This window comes from Copadichromis virginalis, linkage group LG17 (assembly GCF_057382275.1).
Source record: "Copadichromis virginalis isolate Kocher_CV1m ecotype Utaka linkage group LG17, C_Virginalis_male_GT1.1, whole genome shotgun sequence".
In the NCBI taxonomy this organism is placed as follows: domain Eukaryota; kingdom Metazoa; phylum Chordata; class Actinopteri; order Cichliformes; family Cichlidae; genus Copadichromis; species Copadichromis virginalis.
In genome coordinates this window covers 25,373,830-25,395,505 of record NC_140634.1, presented here as the reverse complement: position 1 = coordinate 25,395,505, position 21,676 = coordinate 25,373,830, and the positions used below count along the sequence as shown (strand labels likewise).

Below are 21,676 nucleotides of genomic sequence, written 5' to 3'. Positions count from 1 at the left end.
TGAGTTTTGAGGTTGTCTTCCAACAAGTACATTGTACAAACAAACTGTTTTCTTAAAGGTTAAAATGTAAAAGAAAAAAAGGAATGACTATTTTATATTTATGAAAAGAACTGATGTTAGTTAAAAACTTTATGCAGTAAAAATAGCAACAACCCCCCATAAAAATAATAAAAATTACACACCTAATTTATTGGTGGACACTTTTTGCAACGAACAAGCTGAAAGGATTGTGATTTTGAACAAACCCAGAAGGTTAAAAACATTAGCTAACGTCTGTTGTTCGAGAAGCTTGAAATCGTCCGGAAACATCACTAACTGAAGAAAATCAGCCGCTTAAGTGAGGAGTTCAAGATATAAAAGAAAAGAAAAAAGGTGCGGACTTGGTTTTACTTAGATGACATTTAACCCGTTTAGTGTACGATTTATTATGATCAGTATTTGAGCTAAATCGGTGAGTTTTCCGAGTTGATCTAGACTGAATTGCTGTGAACGGACTTGATGGCTAACGCCAGTAACTGACTTGATAATTTCCATCTCCCAGCTAAACGTTACCGTTACTGTTAACTCTTGTTGTAACAGTTAATCTCCGTTGTTCAGGCTCGTTTGTGTTTTTTGTGCAGAATACCTCTGAACAACTTGGCACATTTCAATGATCTGACCATGAGACGGAGCCCGACGAGACCCCGGATTCTCAAAAGAAGAAAACTGCCTTTTCATCAAAATGCGACGGATTCACAGCCTGGAGAATCAGGCTCCAAAGATCCGTCAATACCAGCTGCTGTTCAGAGCTTTCCTGGTGGTATCCGCATCATGGACCATCCATCCAAGTCTGATACTCGGTTGGTATACTTTCCCGAAACAGCAGATCTTCAAAGTGTTATTGGGGACCTCACAGCTAAAGGCAATGAGTGTGGTGCCCAGGGCCCAAACAAGTTCATTCTTCTGAGTGGGAGTGGCAACAAGTGGGACTATGGAGCTGATCCTCAGTCTGCTGCTGAAGCGGCTGCTACAAGGAGTACAGAAGGACATAAAGTCAAAGCTGAAACTACACGCAGTTTCCCAGGTGACAAACTTCTAACTGAAATTAAACCATGTACGGAAAAAAAGAAGTTTTTTTTTTAATGTTTAGGATAATACTTAAAGTATAAGTGTGGAATTTAGTGCTTGTTTTTCCTCTGTCTGATACTAGGGAATAAGGATGTCAATTACAGTCCTTTAGATGACAGCCTTGGTAGGATGAGCACATGTGCCTTGGAGCCAAATTCTACAAAGCAGCTCAGCAGCAAGGAGAACCAGAACCCTTTACTACAGACTTTTCAGGTTCAGAGCTTTTTCTTGTTAACTGCTTTTTTTCCCTTGCCCTTTATGTGCCGACACAAGCTTGTCTGAAGGCAACATTAACCCCAGACATGTTGCTACATGTTCCCTAAACACCCTTTCGTAACCAATTGGTCATGACTGTGATTTATAATGACAGCAATAGTAGTCTGATTGCAGAAAATAGTTACACTGTCAGATTTATTGACTGTTGTTTGTTTGTTTTTTGTCATATAGGCACACAATACACATACCAGTGCAGAAGCTCCTCAGCAACCCATTTCAGAGAGGCCACCGTACTCCTACATGGCCATGATCCAGTTTGCTATCAATAGCAGAAAGAACAGGAGGATGACCCTAAACGAGATTTACATGTGGATTGAGAACAACTTCCCTTACTATAGAGATGTGGCCAAACCAGGCTGGAAGGTACTTCAGAGCTGCTGAAAGTGTGATATGTTCACAGCTCTGCAGCAAGCAGCAGTTTTCAAATACTTTTTCATTTATAATTGCAGAATTCCATCCGCCATAACCTCTCTGTGCATGACCTGTTCATTCGTGAAACGTCTCCAGATGGTAAAATGTCTTTCTGGACTATCCGACCTGAAGCCAATCGATGCCTCACACTTGATCATGTGTACAAGGTGAGTGCAGCTGACTCGTTGCTTTTACATCGGTGATATCTGGGAACATTTGTGGTACTTGGCCTGAATGTTTTGTTGCAAGAATGCTTGTTAAATGCTTATTGTTTTACCTTGTGTTTATATAATGATTTTGCTTGGATCCTTGTTTTTCAATTGTTTTTTTCATGGCTGACACCTTGAGAGTGTTTTGAGATTCCTCATGTTGTTTTTCATCTTATTTTCCCCCTAATCTCACTTCACATCTCTCTCTGTAGCTGGGCTGTGATCCAGTGACTGCCACTGTTCCTGTGCCAATGCTTTTACTGGCTAATCAAGTAAGACTGATTTAGCCCCTTTCTTTTTCTTTTCTTTTAGTTCTTCAGGAGCCATCTTCAAGTCACAACCTCAGAAAAATCAGAACGTTCATGAATCTATTTGTCACCAGACTTTCAGACCCACAGAGTGTAGCTACACCTGTTTTTGTTGCAGGAGGAGACGAGAGCAGCAGGGAAGCAGAGAGGCTGAAGTCAGCCTGAAAGGCTAATGTGCTTTAAGAGCACTTGTTTCTCCTAATGTCTGGTATCCATACAATCATAAAGCTTTTATTCCTCTCATATCAGTAAAGATGTAGGGTCGGCTATGAAGGGCCAAATTTTGGACAGAACGCCAAGTTACAGTGTTGGTAGGTGGCAGCACAGTAAGGCTCCTAACTGATATAATTTCTGTCTCATCTTACTTTTCACAGCACCAAAAGAGGACACTTCCAGATGCAAGAAAAACACCAACTAGCTCTGGTGAGTTAAAAGAAATGTATGAGTTGTTTTATAAATTTGAGACTTGAGAAAGATCAGAGGTTGGCAAACTGCTGTTTAGTTTGGAAATGTGTAGTGCAATGTTGATGTGTTTTCTGTGTTCAGAGAGAAAGATGAAACCTCTTCTGCCTCGAACCGATTCATACTTGGTGCCCATACAGCTCCCCGTCACTCCTTCTGTCTACCTGCCATCCACTTCTACCCCTTTTCCTCCGCCCTGCTCCCAGCAGAAGGGGAACAATTCACGAGGAACAAAGAGAGTCCGCATAGCACCGAAGGTAATGAATTTCTCATATATTTCAGCTTTTTAAAATGTGTTGTTGTTGTTGTTTTACTTCATAAGCTATGCAAGTTGCAAACTGCTTTTCAAAACAAGTATTTCTTGGAACTCCCTAGAGTTTACATTGACAACATTATGTGCATAGAGATGAGTATGAACTTCACCCATACCACTAAGATTTTAATGGGAATGGTTGCATGTCTGACAGGTGACACAAAGTGATTCCCCAGCTGTGATGATATCTCCTCAGAAGAATACGGACTTTAAGGTAGAAGTGAAGGAGGAGCTGGTATGTGTTCCGATTAAATGCGAGACCCCCAAAGCTCCTCCAAAGAGACAAGCCAGCAGCTCACGGCGCAAACAGTGTTTGGTTCTCTCTGTGAATGAAGAGCCTGTTCTCCTCTGCCACGAAAGTAATTTCTTTGACTCTGGCGTAGCCTCCGATGCTTCGACATTCCAGGACAATCCACATATTGAGCTGGATGAAGACAAGCATGGGCAGGAAAGCCCAGATAGGGAGTTCTCATTCAAAACCCCTATAAAAAGTAGAAGCCATTTGACCTCATCCACCCCCAGCAAGCCACCTTCTTATGTTGCGTCTTTTAAAGTGACCCCGGTAGACAAAGGAAGCCAAGATATTCTACACTTGAGCCCTATTCGTACACCAGGTGGTCCCACAGATACTCCACAACACGACTACACCACCTTCAGCTTCGGCAGCACTCCCTTTAAAGACTTGCCTCTGTTTAACTCCCCAAGAGAGCTGCTCACATCTGCTCCCTCCAGAGTGACCGGACCAGCAGAGTCGCCCACCGAATGCCTCAAAAGTAGCTGCTCCAGAGAGCTTCTGCAGGGAGGCAGTTCCACAGCAGCCAATCGCTCAATCACAGAGGGCCTCGTCTTGGATACCATGAACGACAGCCTGAGCGATTTATTGTTGGATGTTAGCTTCTCTGGTCTGGATGATGACGACCTTGGTATGGCGAACATCAGCTGGTCTGAGTTCATCCCTCAGTTGAAATAGCCAGAAAGCCGAAACACATTCTATGGCTAAGCAGTGTCACCTGTTTCTTTTTCCTTTTTTTTTTCTTTGTGTAAACACTACATGATTAGGCCCACACCAAATTGATTTGCACATTTTAATATATAATTTAGCTTCTACACAAATTTTAAAGGATATATTTTCAAGATGCTTCACTGCAGTTTGAGTCAGCGTCTTAGAGCTGACTTAGAATAATAGATTGTGATGGAGGATTGCTAGTAATAGGCCTTGACAAATAGCACTAACAGGAACAGGACTGTTTCTTTATTTAACTGTAGGACTTTCTTTATCACATGACTTCATAAATTCTCACAGTAATTGTCCTTGTGTATGCAAGAGTGAAATGTTGTGGTTTCTAGCAGTTTTCAGACCTTGTACCTGACTAAACTCTGTGTTTCTAAGACAACAATCAATGTGTTGGTGCCTCATATAACATGAAGATTTTTTACTTATGTTTTTGGGTATAAGCAAACTTTGATCTTTTGTCTTGCTCAGATCAAATTTAATGTAGAGACAAGGCGTAATTTCTACACCCTGAAATATTCTTCAATACAGCAATGAACCCTTTTGCACATAGCGTATTTTATTTGAAAAACTGTGTAGCAAGACTGCTTATTTCTGTTTATATTTCAATAAAGGTTTAAACTATCATAGGTTGTCTGTTCAAAAATGTCATTTTAACTAACGTTTCAAAATGAACATTTTGAGTGCATCTTTGAAACTTTAAGTACTTTTTTTGTAAGGTCTCTGGTATAAACACTACATACTTGCATAATTGATGCAGTTAGTTTCTCTAAACACGTGGCTCTTTATATAAAAGTAGTACAAAATGAAACATTTGTTTAAACTGTTAAAAATGTCTTCTTAATGTTTTGTCCAGGTAGTATCCGTGTAGTCTGCAAGTAGAATGCAGGATGCCTCTTGGGTCTTCAGTAAGTCTGGACTTCCTGTTGAGCCACTTCTAGAAGGATCTGTAGCTGTTTGCTGCAGTAGTCTGGGAGAATTGAGGAAAGTCAGAATTAGTTTGTTCACTACAAGCAACTGAGTTTCTCGATTTCACTCATCCTCTTCCTTCTTAACAAAAACAAGCAGGCATATATGATCATTTGACACTACCAAAGATGCCTATGTTTAATATTAAAAATAGAGCCACTAAATTCAGTCCCATGACGAAAACTATCATGTTAATACATTCTGAAGAAGAATATTGGTACAACTTACCAAATATGCGCCTGCATCTACGGGGCAAACGAAAGCGGTAGACAGTAACATAGTAAACTGGGACACCAGTCAGTGTTAGAGCACAACCTTGTCCTGTGTTCCAGGGGTCAGAGTAAAGAGACAGACCCACAATGAAGAAGGAGACCATTGTGAAGGTGATTCCAATGACCAAGGGCACCTTCACATTACAACAAATAAAACAAGTTGGTCAGCGTAGTGTGCAGCAGTAAGATAAAGGGAGGTTTTTTTGAATTCAGTATGCTAACCTTAAAAGGTCTTGGATGGAGAGGAAAACGATATCGATGTATGAGCATCCCCAAGGTTACCAAGGCGATGAAGAACCAGCGTGAAAAGGATGCAAAGTTGAGGAGCTGGTAAATCTCTCCAGTGATTAACATGAAAATTACCAAGGGGTACTAAAGGGACACAGGGACACAAGCAAGATAGTTATGAAGCCACTATTTTAAGAGTATCACATTATATCTCTTTGTCAGACCCTGTGCAACCCCTCATTCCTTTAGATCTGGATTAAGGCTTTGTGTTTCCCATTTTCAACCAGCCTCTTTATCCTGTGCCTGGATCCTATTGTTATTATTCATATGACATGGATAAACTTAATACAAATAAAATGTTATAATTGTTTTACTGCGTATTCTCAATTTTAATAATGCAACATAATAAATAGAATAAGTCATCTATTTATTTGTTTAGATTGCTTCAGCTGTTTTAAAAGTAGTTTACCAGGAACAACACAGCAGGTAAAGGTGTGTGTCTGCGGATGTGAATCATGGAAAAGATGGCTGGCCAGTGGCCTTCCCTGGCTCCCACAAACAGCATCCTGCAACACAGAGCTCTCATTAGAATTCAGGCACACACACAAAAAAAATGACAATACTAAACCTTTATGGTCCTCAGATTACCTAGGTGCCCCAAAGAAGCCACCGTGAAGTGCTCCAAGGCAAGATATGGCAACAAGAACGGGGATCACAGGAGCCAACCCCTGAAAAGCACGGTTGGCAAATGTCTGCAGAGGCACAAACAGCAGATCAGACCAACAGTGACATACCACATTTACTCTAGTTTTTCCTTTTTTTTTAATGATACATAAAGCAAGAAATAGAACTGACCACAGCCACAGCATCTGACAGAAGCACCTCAGCGGGAGTCATCATGGTGTAGTAGGCCACATTAACAAGCACATAAAAGACTGTCACTGCCACAATGGACAAGATTATTGCCAGTGGCATGTTTCTGATAAAGTGGGATACACACAGAGAGATATAACAGCAGGAGGCAACTTGGTTTTCAAAAAAAACGACAGACTATAGCAGATGTTTCATGCTAAAATACCTATTAGGGTTTGTGACTTCTTCTGTGATAAAGTTCAAATTAAACCTAGAGGAAAAGAGAAAGCCAAGACTCAGACATAAAGCTTTGATTGTTAGTTACAGTACATACATTGTCATGTAATTTATGGTTCTTTTCACTATTACTGGGGGAAAGAGTTTTGAATACCGTGTGATACACAGTAAAATACATTGAATTTGCACTGATCCTCAAACCACTGTACACTTACCATCCACCATAGGCATAGAGGCCGCTATAGAAGGCCAGTGGCAACTTATCCAGTGTTAACAAATCAACCTCGAAACCATTCTGGAAATTTTCTGTCTTCCCTGCAAAGACAGAGAGAATAAATGAGCTGAATACCAACTCTGTCTTAGGTTTAACAATTAGGTGCTCTCACCTTTGGCCAGTGCAATGAACCCTGGGACGATGATGAGGGCCAGGGCAAACATCTTAATGAAAGTCAAGGCGACTTGAGTGCGAAAGGCCATGTTCACACTCCAGCAATTGACGGCTACGACAAACGCTGAAGTGACACAAAGACAAAGAACTGGTTAAAGATATGTGTTGTTCTACACATAAAGTGCTCCAGACACAGATGAGTTATAAAAGCACTCACTCACTCCAAGGATACTGACAAGTCTGATGAGCACTATGGGAGCAGCACAGGGTGTGAAGAATGGCTCCACCACATAATGACCAAAGGCAAGGGAGACATAAGACGCAACAGATGGCCTAGAGGTGGACAATATCTTGGTGAGTATTATGTTTGAGGCAGTTAAAATTTTTTTTAGAACCAGTAAAAACCATACCTGATGAATAAAAACTCATTCCAGAGTCGTAGGAAGGCAGGCAGAGGCCCCAAAGTCTCCAGCAGGTATGTGTAGTGACCCCCTGATTTTGTAAAAGTGGTGCCCAGTTCTGCATAACAGAGGGCTCCTAATAGGCCAGAGGCAGAGCAGAGTTTTGGAGAAATAAGAGTATGACTTTTACTTTATAATTATTAAATGGCAAAATTTTTAGAATGTCTTTTAAGTAGTTTTAAAAGCTACTTTCAGCTTCCCCTTATTTACAACAGTGAAAAAAAAGGTAAATGGCCTGTACAGGGAGTGCAGAATTATTACACAAGTTGTATTTTTGAGGAATAATTTTATTATTGAACAACAACCATGTTCTCAATGAACCCAAAAAACTCATTAATATCAAAGCTGAATGTTTTTGGAAGTAGTTTTTAGTTTTAGCTATTTTAGGGGGATATCTGTGTGTGCAGGTGACTATTACTGTGCAGAATTATTAGGCAACTTAACAAAAAACAAATATATACCCATTTCAATTATTTATTTTTACCAGTGACACCAATATAACATCTCCACATTCACAAATATACATTTCTGACATTCAAAAACAAAACCAAAACAAATCAGCGACCAATATAGCCACCTTTCTTTGCAAGGACACTCAAAAGCCTGCCATCCATGGATTCTGTCAGTGTTTTGATCTGTTCACCATCAACATTGCGTGCAGCAGCAACCACAGCCTCCCAGACACTGTTCAGAGAGGTGTACTGTTTTCCCTCCTTGTAAATCTCACATTTGATGATGGACCACAGGTTCTCAATGGGGTTCAGATCAGGTGAACAAGGAGGCCATGTCATTAGTTTTTCTTCTTTTATACCCTTTCTTGCCAGCCACGCTGTGGAGTACTTGGACGCGTGTGATGGAGCATTGTCCTGCATGAAAATCATGTTTTTCTTGAAGGATGCAGACTTCTTCCTGTACCACTGCTTGAAGAAGGTGTCTTCCAGAAACTGGCAGTAGGACTGGGAGTTGAGCTTGACTCCATCCTCAACCCGAAAAGGCCCCACAAGCTCATCTTTGATGATACCAGCCCAAACCAGTAATCCACCTCCACCTTGCTGGCGTCTGAGTCGGACTGGAGCTCTCTGCCCTTTACCAATCCAGCCACGGGCCCATCCATCTGGCCCATCAAGACTCACTCTCATTTCATCAGTCCATAAAACCTTAGAAAAACCAGTCTTGAGATATTTCTTGGCCCAGTCTTGACGTTTCAGCTTGTGTGTCTTGTTCAGTGGTGGTCGTCTTTCAGCCTTTCTTACCTTGGCCATGTCTCTGAGTATTGCACACCTTGTGCTTTTGGGCACTCCAGTGATGTTGCAGCTCTGAAATATGGCCAAACTGGTGGCAAGTGGCATCTTGGCAGCTGCACGCTTGACTTTTCTCAGTTCATGGGCAGTTATTTTGCGCCTTGGTTTTTCCACACGCTTCTTGCGACCCTGTTGACTATTTTGAATGAAACGCTTGATTGTTCGATGATCACGCTTCAGAAGCTTTGCAATTTTGAGACTGCTGCATCCCTCTGCAAGATATCTCACTATTTTTGACTTTTCTGAGCCTGTCAAGTCCTTCTTTTGACCCATTTTGCCAAAGGAAAGGACGTTGCCTAATAATTATGCACACCTGATATAGGGTGTTGATGTCATTAGACCACACCCCTTCTCATTACAGAGATGCACATCACCTAATATGCTTAATTGGTGTAGGCTTTCGAGCCTATACAGCTTGGAGTAAGACAACATGCATGAAGAGGATGATGTGGACAAAATACTCATTTACCTAATAATTCTGCACTCCCTGTATTTGTATAGCGCTTTACTAGTCCCTAAGGACCCCAAAGCGCTTTACACATCCAGTCATCCACCCATTCACACACACATTCACACACTGGTGATGGCAAGCTACATTGTAGCCACAGCCACCCTGGGGCGCACTGACAGAGGCGAGGCTGCCGGACACTGGCGCCACCGGGCCCTCTGACCACCACCAGTAGGCAACGGGTGAAGTGTCTTGCCCAAGGACACAACGACCGAGACTGACAGTGCTGCAGGTAGCTCCACATGTTTGATTTGGCAGGTTTTTCATGCACCACATGCCATTCTTGATGCAACCCTAAATTGATTTGTGTCTCTTTCCAGGACTGAACTGGGCTGTCCACTTGTGCAATCATGACACCAACATAAATCTAGCTTTTTACTATTGTGGGATTATAATATTATTTTATGCCATGTTAGACCCTAATTAAAGATTGTGAATTATTATGTAGTTTTAGTTTGCATTATTCTCCTGAATTAGAAGAAGGTGATAACTATTGCATTTGTTAAACTGATTTGCATTACATTAGACTGCTGATTTATTGTGAATGAATGATATTGTTTCATGATGCATTATACTGCTGAGTTATAAGAAATACTGTTCGCAGAAAGTCATCGCCTTATCTGTCTGATTAGAAGAGAACAGAACATACTGGAGAGGTTTTCTGCCCCATCTCAGCAGGAGCAGATAAACAGGGAGCCAAGGTCGTAGCTTAGGCGCTGTGTGAGAGAAAGAATGTGAATGTTTAGGCTTTTATGATTAGGTGGTCAATGGTCACTGTATTGTCCCTAACGGGAAATTGATTTGCAGTATGTCCGTACAAACAAACAAACAGACAACCAACACATCACATACACTCACCAAGATAATATAATATAAGCCTGATAAAACAACCTAGATTTTTCATCAAAAAAGTGCAATGTGCAATGGCAACAACACTTATGGTTTAGTGTTATTAACTATGATAATAGCACTAGGTACAAAAGACAGTCTATGTCTCTTTGTCTTCACTGCAGGCACTTTATAACGACGACCTGATGGAAGCAGTTGAAAATCATTAAAGAGAGGATGATCTGAACACAACAGGACAGAGCTTGCCTTCCTCAGCACCTGCCTGTTATAAAAGTCCACAAGCTGGACCTGAGACCTCCCTGAAATCTTGCCAGACACTTTAACCAGGTTGTTAAGTCTGGTCTTTTTATTCAGGGACATATTACCGTACCAAGCAATGATACAGAAGGTTAAAACAGATTCAATAAAACCTTTATAAGAAAGAGTCATCATTTCAGATCAAACATTAAAACCTCTCAACCTCCTTAAAAAGTACAGTCTTTGTTGAACCTTTTTCACTGTAGCAGCAAGATGTGACTCAAAGGACAGAGTCTTATCAAGAACAACCCCCAAATACTTATAACTGTCCACCAGTTCAATGGCTGCCCCATTTACCACTATTTACTCATAAAACACATTGTTTCTCATATTTGACACTTAAGTGCAAAGAACAATAGCAGGAAAAAGGTAGAACAAAAGCAGACATCAGCTGAAATGTCATTCATCTTACCAAAGAGAGAAAGGACACCACATAGCACCCACACCAGCAGAGATAACCCCACGCTGCCACTGTTCATCAGGACTCCTTTCGGTGCAATGAAAATCCCACTGCCCACCACAGTCCCAATGATGAAGGACACGGCAGGCAGCAGTCCGATCTGCCTCCGAAGGAACACCACTTCATCATCTCTCTTATCCATCTTGTTATTTCTCCTTTTCTTTATCCTGGTCCCCTCCATTTCTCTCTGTGGCTGTAGGTCACAGGGTGAATGTGCTGGACACTGTGGCAGGAAGAAACAGCACAGGCTGTAACAACACCCCCACCCCCCAATCCTGTCTGTTTTTTCACCACTCATTGGCTCATACCCCACCCGCCCAGACTGAGCTGGGAACAAAGCCAGCAGTCTTCCAAACTTAAGCAACAATTAACACTGTACACTGTGGATGTGCGGATGGATGTGTGTACAGCTTGGAAGAGGCCCTGTGGGTTCAGACGGAGACAGGTCAGGGTGCTGTGGAGGCAGCTGCGTAGACTGCAGGAGGGCTACTTTCAACAAAATCTACACAGACTAAAATCTGTCCTGTCAAGCTATTTTACACAGTGTACATACACGTTTTACGCAAAAACTAAAAATGATATGAGACAACAGAAAAACAAAAAAAATGACAGAGGCCACTTTATTAATATTCCTTACTTTCACTTGAGTGGCCACTGCATGGATGTCAGCTTCACTTTATCAGCAGGAGCTCTGCTTGTTAACATTCCTCTACACACAGCACACATCAAGTTCTTTCTGTCAAGATTCATGACGAGTGAATGACTGCATCTGCACTCAGAACTCCTCTCACTCAGATAATGCAAACATGGATGCATTCAAAATGCGGTCAGACTGAGAAACATTTCTAGTATATCATTAGTAAAATGTTCAGCATAATCAAAACTTTTTTTCAAATAACAATTTATGTGTAAAAGTTGTCCATGCACTAATGTATAGTTCTTTATTAATATGTCTGAACACTGTAAGGAAATCAATTTTTACAGTATAACTATTTTTTCTTTGGTGATACTAAGACTCATGGGAATGATTTCTCCTCCACTCAATTCAATTACTTAAAAGGTTTGATTGCTATAGTCAATTATTTTGCATTTTTACATTTTTATGAGAATGTGTTATGGTTTCCAGTGACTGTGTGACCAATAACAGTGGGAAGGTGTAGTTAGAATAGGGCATGATGGTTAACACTTGAGTCTTGTCATAGTTCATAAAAGACAAGAATTCAGGTTACATAAGACATGCTATTCATTTATATTTTACAGCAATTAACCATTTATTGAGATTACAGTAGGAACACCAAAATAATAGCTGCTCAGTTTTAACCAAATAGCTCATAGGATTATACTTTGGAGCTTAAATTTTACTCAGTACAGAATAGCATTACTTTTTGCTGTAAGCAAGCTGTCAGCATCTTACTGTACACATTTCTTTGATTTTAAAGTGTCAACCCCTTAAAAAGAACAATGTTTATACAAGTTTTAATAAATGGTTATGGTAGAGACTGAATCAAATGTATATTTAGATATTTAAATAATGTTGTTAAACCTCAGCGTGCATACAGTCCGTTTGTGTTCGATTATGCCTGTTACTACTTGGTGTTTCTCCATCTTTGGCCAGCAGATGGAACTCATGTCTCTTTCTTGGTAAATGTTACCTCACAGATGAACGTGCTCTTATTTTCCTCTAGAAGATGGCAATCACATCTTACCTGGCTTTGAATTTTACAGGCTGCTAACCTTGATTCTATGATTATATCAACTGTGTCTTCTGCAGTTGAATGCGTACATAATTGTCTCCAAGGTAAAAAAAAAAAAATAAAACCCCCAAGACATCCCGAGCATCACAGCGTGAAATTCCCAGGGTGGGTCCAAATTTAGTCCTTCTCTCTGCAGGTAAACCCATCCCAGGAGACAAGGGCTTATCTTCCCTGCTGTTTTCCACCTGACCTGCTAAGATCCCTGCTTTGTCAACTGGAGGCCAAACAAGCTTCAACTGCTCACTCCCAACTGTTTCTCCCATAGGCTCGTCTCACATGGAGCAGAATACAAAAGGAACACATCTTAATATTTCTCAGGAGCCATTCACACAAGGGACCATCTGGCTTTTCCATTTAGTGAATCAATAGAGGTGCTTCTGTTTCTAAAACATCGGATATGTATCGGATTCAGTACCACATACGAAAGTGACCCAGATCGGATGTGAAAATATCGGATTTGTGCTGTTCACATTGTCATACCATGATTGTATATGGGTCGCATAGGGTCAAAAAAATCGGATTTGATGCGCTTTCGCCTGCAGTGTGAACGTAGCCTTAGTGTTAGGCCTAATGTAATAGGCTAGTGATTCTTTTCTGATTGCTGGCACAATTGCTCTAAAGTCATGAAGCTAGTTTGATTGCAAGTGATGGTTTTAAGATTTGTATACGATTCATTTGTTTCTCACCTCTCCTCCTGACTGCAGCTAGCCTCCGCGCAGATTAAACGTATGAACTGAAAAACCAGTCCAGGTGTTTTTGGATCTCTTTCAGGGAGAAATTCCAGGAAGGGAACATTCCAAGTGTGGTATGAAGTAGGGGAAATGTTGTTTGATATTGATGGATGTGTTGATTGCAAAAAGTTAAAGAGCACAGACATTGCTGAATATATTTATGCTGCTGCTGACTATATAGTTAAAAGTTGCAGCAGCTCTTGAAGACTCTTGTGTGTCTGATGATGATTTTAGCAGATCGCAGTGACTTTATTGCCGGGAGCCCTAGCTAAAGAGGGTTTAGCCCAGGTGTTTATTTATTAGTTTGATTTAGTTTAGGATTATACACTTTAAGTTGGACATATACATTATTTTTCCTTCTTTCTCGAGAAATTATCTTTTTGTTCTGGTTTTTCTTTAATTGGGCCAGCCAATCTGTTCTGTAAATATGGCACACTAATCCACTGTTGTAAAAAGAAAGACTGGACTGTTGATCTGTTGAACAGTTTATTTCTGCCTCCACCGCTACGCTCATGGAAGCATCATCGTTGGTACCCAGCTGAGGTTTTTGCATGCACAGAGCATGGAGACCCCAATTATAAAATGTATAATCGGGTAAACCCTGAGTGTTCCTGTCCTGGGAATTAATTAACTTTCACACAGAAATGCACAAATGCACCACCACACATATGCGTACTGTACATGAAAACATAAACATAATGCTTAAGGGATTTCAGTGATATGGAAAAAGCCAGATATAGAGGCTCCCGCACACATATATGCACACATCACGTGTTGTTATTACGGGTTTGGGTGTGAACAGTGTGAACAAGCTGTTTAACTTTGTGAAGAAAACTTGGCTGTCTGAAGCTTATTTACAGTAAATGGATTATATTCAGTACAATGACTGATGTTAATGTACTCTGCAGAGTATGAAAAGTAATATTGCATGAACAAGACTGAACAACCCTTTCTAACAGGTAAGAAAAGCAGAGAAAACATGTGGAGCTGACCCAAACCAAAATCAGATCAAAATACAAAACATGTTTTCTCAAAAATTTCAAGGCCAATTTCTTTTTTACTCTTGAGCATTTCATTGCATCACACCAAATTCAGCATATAGATTTATGTACTTGGAAGTGCAGATTTTGGAAGCGAGTACTAGCCCATCCCACAATATTGTTGGTGCCTTTAGGAAACTGATTTAGTTATTCACACTGACAAAACTTAATCAAAAATAGGAGTGATGGTTGTTTGCTAAAAATGGGTAATTTAAGCTAGTTGCCAGGTGGCTGCCAGGCAATGTCATGACATTATATTATATCATGCCTACTTCAACTCCTGTGGATATAATTAAAAGTTACTGTAAAAAATTAAAATAGCACACTTTTATGAGGTATCACAGGTGCACAATGCTAAAAATGGGTCATTTTAGTGTGTTGCTAGTTGGCTGCTTGGCAATGTCATGGTCTCATGATATCTGCTATAGATACAAACGCTCAGGGGCCTAAGATGTACCTGTGTGGCAAGTTGGTTGCTTGTCTCCTGACAGACACACAGACAGAGATTTTATGCATTGTAAGATAAAATGTATGTTTTATATATGTTCAAAGTTCTTGATGATAATACTCAAACTTTAACTGCTCATGAAGCATTATTGTTCTTTTTTTAGGCATTACACTGTGTCTTTAGCTTTTATATGAATTAATTTGAGACCTTGTTGGCTGCAGTTTCTCATAATGATCAGGAGCAAGGACTAAAAAGCAGGACTCAGATCATCTATTGCAAAACAGCAAAGCGCCCAGGGCTCAGCAAAGGCAGGAATAACATACTAATGTAAATCAGGTCCTACTGCAGCTGATCAGGGATTTCTGCAGGAGAGGAAAACATGGATTGATTAAGGTTCAGACGAGTATGACCAATTGCTCTTGATAGTTTGATATTAGTTAGATAGTTTCCATTCAGTTCTTACTTGGTTCTCTTTTGCAGTTGAAGGAGGGTGAGTATGCAGATGGCCAAGGGAGTCCTAAAAAAAGATGAAGCAGCAGCCTGACAGGTGTGCAAAAAAGGTTACCGGCTTGAGTGAAGCGGGTAAGTGTACCAGTGAAAGGAGCTTGTGATCCTTAGGTAAAGAGAAACAGAGGAGCTTTTTTCAGCTGTTGTTCAGCTTTCAACAGGAGACATGCATAAAAGCAGGATTACTGACCAAACACACACAAGGAAACAGTGTTTACAACGGCAAGCCTGATGCCCACCGTGAGGCGACATAGCAAGAAATGACAGTACCAGCCAGTTCTTAAATACTGCAAGACTTAATTTCCAGGGTTACCAACATGTACGATGGCTGAAGCCCAGGAACACAAATTTTGCCAAAAAGGAGGGTGTCCAGGAAAACCTGGCCCAGTGCTCCACCTGAGAGTACAAGGACAGAAGGAAAGAAGAGGGAAAGAAAAACGAAAAAAACTCCAAACGAGAGGAGTGGGACCATAACACATTCATGTTTGTGTTTACCAGCATTATGCATGGATGTTTGTCTAAACATAAAGCCTAAAGATTGGGTAATAATCAAAGACAGTATAAAAGATGTATCTACCTTTCAGGTCTGAAAAGTGAAGCCAGTGCTTTAAAATATGCTCCTCTATTTACACACACTAGATGCAACTTTGCATGACCCCCGCCCCCCCAACTAACAAATACCTTATCTAGATTGCTCCAGTTTGAAGCAAATACTACTGAAATTTGCAGGGCACACAGTCCTGGACGTTGCTTTTAGGAATCAGGTCACACCAGGCAGTCCATCTATCAGTGCTACCTCTGGCACACAGCAGACATCCACCTTTGACTTTAGAATGTGTCTCGAATAAGAATCATGTAGCATGTGTTGCATGGGACCATCACATTAGATTTAAACATTAAGCATGATGGACAGGGTTGGCAAATGTTACATTGGTAAAGTGAAATGACAGGTTACAGCAGAGTACTCAAGCAAATGGTTTGATTAAGTAGCTTACAGTGCAGTTTCAAATTACATTTCAACCCTTGAGAGGAAGGCAGAAGGTGCCCTGTGTATGTGTGCATTTGTGTTGCTCATGGTTGGATTTAGTGGCACTTGACTGCAAAATTAATGCCATGGTTCCTTTAAGTTGTACACAAACAAGAAAGGCTAGCGTTCAAAGCCTTTCTGGGGATTTTGAGGTCTCCACAGTGTTCAAAGCGTAAATAAACACCACTGGCTCTGTAGCCTGGTGATACAGACCTCCACTGTCCAGAAGCCAGGCCACAAAGAACTGTTGAAAAAAATAAACAAAAGGCCACCACATCAATCTTCATCTTACATGCTCCCAAAAGGAAGTCCATCCATCCTTTTCTCAACCCTTTGTTTTGATCACCCTCTCCCTTTCTCTCCTTTTAGCAGCCTGATACACATCTTAGGTGTTTAGAGTCCTGCTCAGTCAATTATCTGGAGATCTGGTCCAGTAACAATACAAAGTGTGTGCAGTATGCTGTGTGACTAGGACAGATAGTTCAATAGTTCAATTAGTGTTTACATTTCAAACCCACCTTGAGTTATTTGATTTTACTTACACTATTTATAACTTTACGTAATACACAGAAAAGCCGCTTTAATTATGTTGCAGATCTGCATCATAAATCGCTCACAACAACAATCACCATGAAAAATGTGATTAAAGTACAATCAGTATTCATCATAAATAATGAATACAAATAACAATTCATCACTTTCATAATGTGATGGTGGGCACTGATTGTAGTTATGCGCTGTGAACCATGCACCATCAATTACAGTTTTAATTGTCTAAATGCTTGCACTGCTTTGAATCATTTCAGCACTGTACGGTATGGCGTGTATTTAAGTCGATATTGTGTGTGTTCATTTCATTTCAAGAAGAAGGGCAAGGTGACGGACAAGTTCCGGTTCTCAATTTCAGGAACCATTATTCCATCCATAACGGAACAACCAGTTAAGAGCTTGGGGAAACTCTTTGACTCCAGCCTGAAAGACTACTGCTATTCAGAAGGCAAATGAGGAGCTGGGAGTGTGGCTCATTAAGGTGGATAAGTCTGGCCTGCCTGGAAGATTTAAAGCCTGGATCTACCAGCATTCCATCCTGCCCCGAATCCTGTGGCCCTTGCTTGTCTATACAGTTCCAATAACTACTGTGGAATCCCTTGAAAGAAAGATCAGTGGCTTTCTTCGTAAGTGGCTGGGACTTCCCCGCAGTCTCACCAGCGCTGCCTTGTATGGGGCAAGCAACAGCGTGCAGCTACCCTTCAGTGGTCTCACAGAAGAGTTCAAGGTGGCTCGCACACGAGAAGCCCTACAGTACAGAGATTCTAAAGACTGCAAGGTGGCATCAGCAGGTATTGAGGTAAGGACAGGAAGAAAGTGGAAGGCTGAGAAGGCAGTTGAGGTGGCGGAGTCACGCCTAAGGCAGAAAACACTGATGGGGGTCTTAGCAACAGGGGGAGCAGGCTTGGGGTACTTCCCAAAGGCCCAGGTCAGCAGGGCACAGGGAAAGGAGAGACACCAGCTACTCCAGAAAGAGGTCCGAGCAGGTGTGGAGGAGGAGCGAGTAAGTAGAGCTGTAGGCCTCAAGCGGCAGGGAGCATGGACAAGGTGGGAGAGCACCTTGCAGCGCAAGGTCACCTGGGCAAACATCATGCAGGCAGACTTCCACCGGATCCGATTCGGCAGTATACGACACTCTGCTAAGCCCAGCAAACCTCCATCTGTGGGGAAAGAGCGAGACACCTGCCTGTCCCCTGTGCTCTGGAAGAGGGACCCTAGAACACCTCCTTAGCAGCTGCCCAAGGGCCCTGGCCGATGGTCGGTATCGTTGGCGGCACGACCAGGTGCTCAGAGTAGTTGCTGAAAAGATTGCCTCAGCAATCAGCACCAGCAAGCATCATCAGGCTCTGAGGAAGGCAATCTCTTTTATTAAGGCTGGAGAGAAAGCCCAGGTGCGCCCACATTTGACAACTGGCCTCCTCAACACAGCCTTTGATTGACAGCTACAGGCTGACCTGGGTAAACAACTAAAGTTCCCTCAGAACATTGCAAAAACATCACTCCGGCCAGACATGATAATTATTTCTGAGGCCTCAAAACAGCTGATCATGCTGGAACTCACAGTGCCCTGGGAAGAGCGGATTGAGGAGGCTAATGAAAGGAAACGAGGAAAGTACCAGGAACTAGTGCAGGAGTGCAGGGGAGGGGGCTGGAAGACTTTCTATGAATCCATAGAAGTGGGTTGTAGGGGCTTTGCAGGACGATCACTCTGCAAAGTCCTAGGCCGGCTGGGCGTGGCTGGGGCAGCCAAGAAGAGGGCCATCCAGGCTGTGAGTGAAGCGGCAGAGAAAGCCACAAGGTGGCTGTGGATCAAGAGGGCTGATCCGTGGGTAGCTACTGGTACGCAAGTCGGGGCCTGATCACCCCCGGCTGGGTCGCCTGGGCGAGGGTGTATGATGTTGTGAGACCCGAAACACCTGATGACCCTAGGATACATCACTGAAGATGCGTACCAGTGCATCCAGGAGATGTGTCTTTATAGTTCACAGTGTGTCAATGAGATTATTAGGCTGGAGAAGGAAAATCCGACAATGTTATCTCAAAAAGGAATATTTACTTAAAATCAGTACCAATAGCCCAGTCGCCATTCATGTTTCTCATACAGGCAGCAAGGGGCCTGATTTCTTCAATTAATTTCCTTTATTAACAATAGCAAACAGAAAGAAAATAATATAACTAGTAATAATCTATACCAAGTGTAAAACTTCTGGGCTGAAAGATGTGACAGCTGCCTCTAATTGTCGGCCATTTTTTGAGTTTTCTTAGGATTGATACCTTAACTAAGGAGGTTATGGTTTTGGTAGCGTTTGCATGCTTAAACATGTTGCTTGGTTAGTGATAGCTCTAAAAGGTTTGAATGAATTCAGATAAAACTTTGTAGGGGTGTAGAGTGGGGTCATGTTAACAATGAGTTCAAATTTGGTTTACATCCACCACGGTCTTCAAGGTCAACTTAACAATTTATTAGTCGAAAATTGACCTCTGGCTTCTCCTTCAAGGTCAAAGAATTGATCTGAAAGTCAAAGTGATAAAAATCCAATACACAGCTTTTTAAACCCAAGTTTCTCACTGCCATTGTTTGAATTGACAACTTACGGCTACATGGGGAATGATATATGGGGTAAATACTGCCCAGAGTGAACTACCTTGGCAGATGTTTGCACTCTCTGCATCTTTTTTTCTTTATACAGCCAGAAGAGTCGATGGCTGTAGATCATTAGAAACAATACAGGTGTAAGGCACCTCTTTTCAGACCAAGACGCTAATATACAGTCTAAATCTATATCCCATTGTCTGTTTTCACTATACATAAAAGTTTGAGCCTTCAACCTTTGCATTCACTTTAGCATTTATGCATAATTACTTTGATTTTACTTTCAGTTGTCTCATGAACTCACTTTCCTTTGGTATGTCTTTGTCATATGGACCATTCAAGCCTGTGTATACCCCATAATTTAATAGCTTGTTTAACCAGCTTCAGCACTTTGGAGGAATCTTGGCCTGCTCTTCTTTGCAATTGTACCTCAGTTCATTGAGATTTATTCATGCACAGCTCTCTTCAGGTCCCACCACAGAATTTTAATCAAGTTCGACTGGGCCATTGCAACACCTTGATTCTTTTCTTTTCACTGGGCCACATTAACAAACAGTGTGTAAATCGTGCATCTCTGTTCTCCTTGCCCTCCCCCTTTTTAACTTTTTTTTACTTGAGCCAGTCAGTGAGTATCTCAGAAGAAACACTATTATTAAAATTTATATTATTTCAGCCACAGCCTTTTTTTCTTTTTAAACTGTTCCCTCCAGTGGAAACATTTTGGAAAGCTCAGTTGGAAGGTCCAGTTTTAGTCAGATTTTTTCCCTACTTTCTTCCTTTAGTGTTGATTGCACATGTCTGTTGGTTTACAATGATTCTGATTCGTATGCATGGTGATACAGTACGAACAAAATAAATTGGTGTGCATGTTTTGTGAATCTGATGACTTTGTGTACCCACTTGTTTGCTCAGAAATCAGTGAGTAAATGCCATTGTCCTTTTGACCTAACTTCAAGGTTTTTTTACTTACACAAATTTTAATTGCATTAAGAGATGGTTACAGTCAGGGTTGGGGAGTAACGGAATACATGTACCGCCGTTACGTATTTAAAATACAAAATATGAGTAACTGTATTCCGTTACAGTTACCGTTTAAAAAGGTGGTATTTAGAATACAGTTACTTTGTTGAAATAAATGGATTACACGGCGGTATTTTCCTGTTTCATATTGTGGCGGGTCAGGACTGTTTGGGTTTTGTTTGACAGCTATGTTCTGTTGTTCCAGGCGGCAGCGTTACGGTTGCCATGTCTCTGCGACTGTGTGTTTCCTGGGTGAGAGAGCGCTTTTTTGTTGTTGTTGTTGTTGTTGTGCTAAGCTAATAGGCCTAAAGAATGTAGCCTTATGCAGGGCTGGACTGGGACAAAAAATCGGCCTGGGCATTTTGACTAGAGACCGGCCCACCAAAAATGTGACGTCATTCAGGGGTAAAACCGCAAAGGATTCTGGGAACTTGTGGCAAGAGGTAGTAGCGCATGCAGGCTTTCAACTGAACTCAGTTACACAGCGATAAAAAGAAACACAAAAAATGGCAAGAAGCTGTTGTATTACTAACTGCAATAGCCGGTGTTGTGCCAAAAAGTGATTTCCGGTATTTGCCAAAAACTGATTGCTCGTATTTAAATTGCTATAAGTAACTTGTTGGGCTATAATATGTGAAACATATGTCAAATGCATCCCTCATGGATGACATAAAGTCATCTCTCTAGGTAGCTCCCCAGCTGGGTCTAGACTGGGTCTAGAGAGTATTTTAAATTCAGGGAATTTAAAATAGAAAGTAGCTCGTCCACAGAAGGACTGGTAGCTCCCCTTACGATAAGGGTTCAGATCGCGCGAACAGGTGTGAATGTGAATGTGTGTGTTTAGTTAGTTTGTTTGTTTGCGTGTTTTAATCAATTTTAAATCATGCTTTTTATTTGTTTTTGTTTCTAATGTCTCTGTAAAGCACTTTGAATCACCTTGTTGTTGAATTGTGCTATACAAATAAATTTGCCTTGCCTTGCCTTGCCTCTCCATCTCTCTCTCCTGCTCTTTTATTTCTCTCTCTTGCTCCATCTCTCTCTGCTGCTCTTCTGTCTCCTCTGTCACAGACTTCTCCACTTTTGATGA

General features: G+C 41.4%; 2 protein-coding genes and 1 pseudogene across 5 annotated transcripts; 2 read left to right on the top strand and 1 right to left on the bottom strand.

Annotated features, from left to right (window-relative positions):
• Positions 1 to 238: 238 nt before the first annotated feature.
• On the top strand, positions 239 to 4,725 carry LOC146689504 (forkhead box protein M1-like). Of its 4 annotated transcripts, XM_085436336.1 has the most exons (9): positions 239 to 372; positions 621 to 1,063; positions 1,190 to 1,320; positions 1,555 to 1,746; positions 1,833 to 1,961; positions 2,216 to 2,275; positions 2,686 to 2,734; positions 2,858 to 3,030; positions 3,241 to 4,725. In XM_085436336.1, the coding sequence occupies exons 2-9, from the start codon at positions 661 to 663 to the stop codon at positions 4,054 to 4,056; spliced, it is 1,953 nt and encodes a 650-aa protein (XP_085292462.1). In that variant the 5' UTR covers positions 239 to 372; positions 621 to 660; the 3' UTR covers positions 4,057 to 4,725. The 4 variants fall into 4 exon arrangements, with proteins under 4 accessions (XP_085292462.1, XP_085292458.1, XP_085292460.1 ...); XM_085436332.1 differs by lacking the exon at positions 2,216 to 2,275 and having other exon boundaries at positions 240 to 372; positions 621 to 1,093; XM_085436334.1 differs by lacking the exon at positions 2,216 to 2,275 and having other exon boundaries at positions 241 to 372.
• LOC146689503 (cystine/glutamate transporter) lies at positions 2,971 to 11,163 on the bottom strand. The gene is made up of 12 exons (XM_085436337.1): positions 10,873 to 11,163; positions 7,455 to 7,581; positions 7,262 to 7,377; positions 7,043 to 7,168; positions 6,872 to 6,971; positions 6,646 to 6,690; positions 6,423 to 6,546; positions 6,216 to 6,319; positions 6,037 to 6,133; positions 5,562 to 5,711; positions 5,296 to 5,473; positions 2,971 to 5,068 (listed from the first exon to the last, which is right to left on the bottom strand). The coding sequence occupies exons 1-12, from the start codon at positions 11,099 to 11,101 to the stop codon at positions 5,004 to 5,006; spliced, it is 1,461 nt and encodes a 486-aa protein (XP_085292463.1). The 5' UTR covers positions 11,102 to 11,163; the 3' UTR covers positions 2,971 to 5,003.
• A 5,981-nt stretch (positions 11,164 to 17,144) lies between these two features.
• On the top strand, positions 17,145 to 18,944 carry LOC146689502 (uncharacterized; annotated as a pseudogene).
• Positions 18,945 to 21,676: the final 2,732 nt, after the last annotated feature.

Bases quoted from the DNA above. Each gene is read 5' to 3' on its own strand.
- LOC146689504 (XM_085436336.1), top strand. From the start codon at position 661: ATGAGACGGAGCCCGACGAGACCCCGGATTCTCAAAAGAAGAAAACTG. The intron at 1,321-1,554 runs GTTCAGAGCTTT...TTTGTCATATAG, and splicing joins CTTTACTACAGACTTTTCAG to GCACACAATACACATACCAG. The intron at 3,031-3,240 runs GTAATGAATTTC...CATGTCTGACAG, and splicing joins GAGTCCGCATAGCACCGAAG to GTGACACAAAGTGATTCCCC.
- LOC146689503 (XM_085436337.1), bottom strand. From the start codon at position 11,101: ATGGAGGGGACCAGGATAAAGAAAAGGAGAAATAACAAGATGGATAAG. The intron at 7,378-7,454 runs GTATGGTTTTTA...GTCCACCTCTAG, and splicing joins AATGAGTTTTTATTCATCAG to GCCATCTGTTGCGTCTTATG. The intron at 5,069-5,295 runs GTAAGTTGTACC...CAATTCTCCCAG, and splicing joins TAGATGCAGGCGCATATTTG to ACTACTGCAGCAAACAGCTA.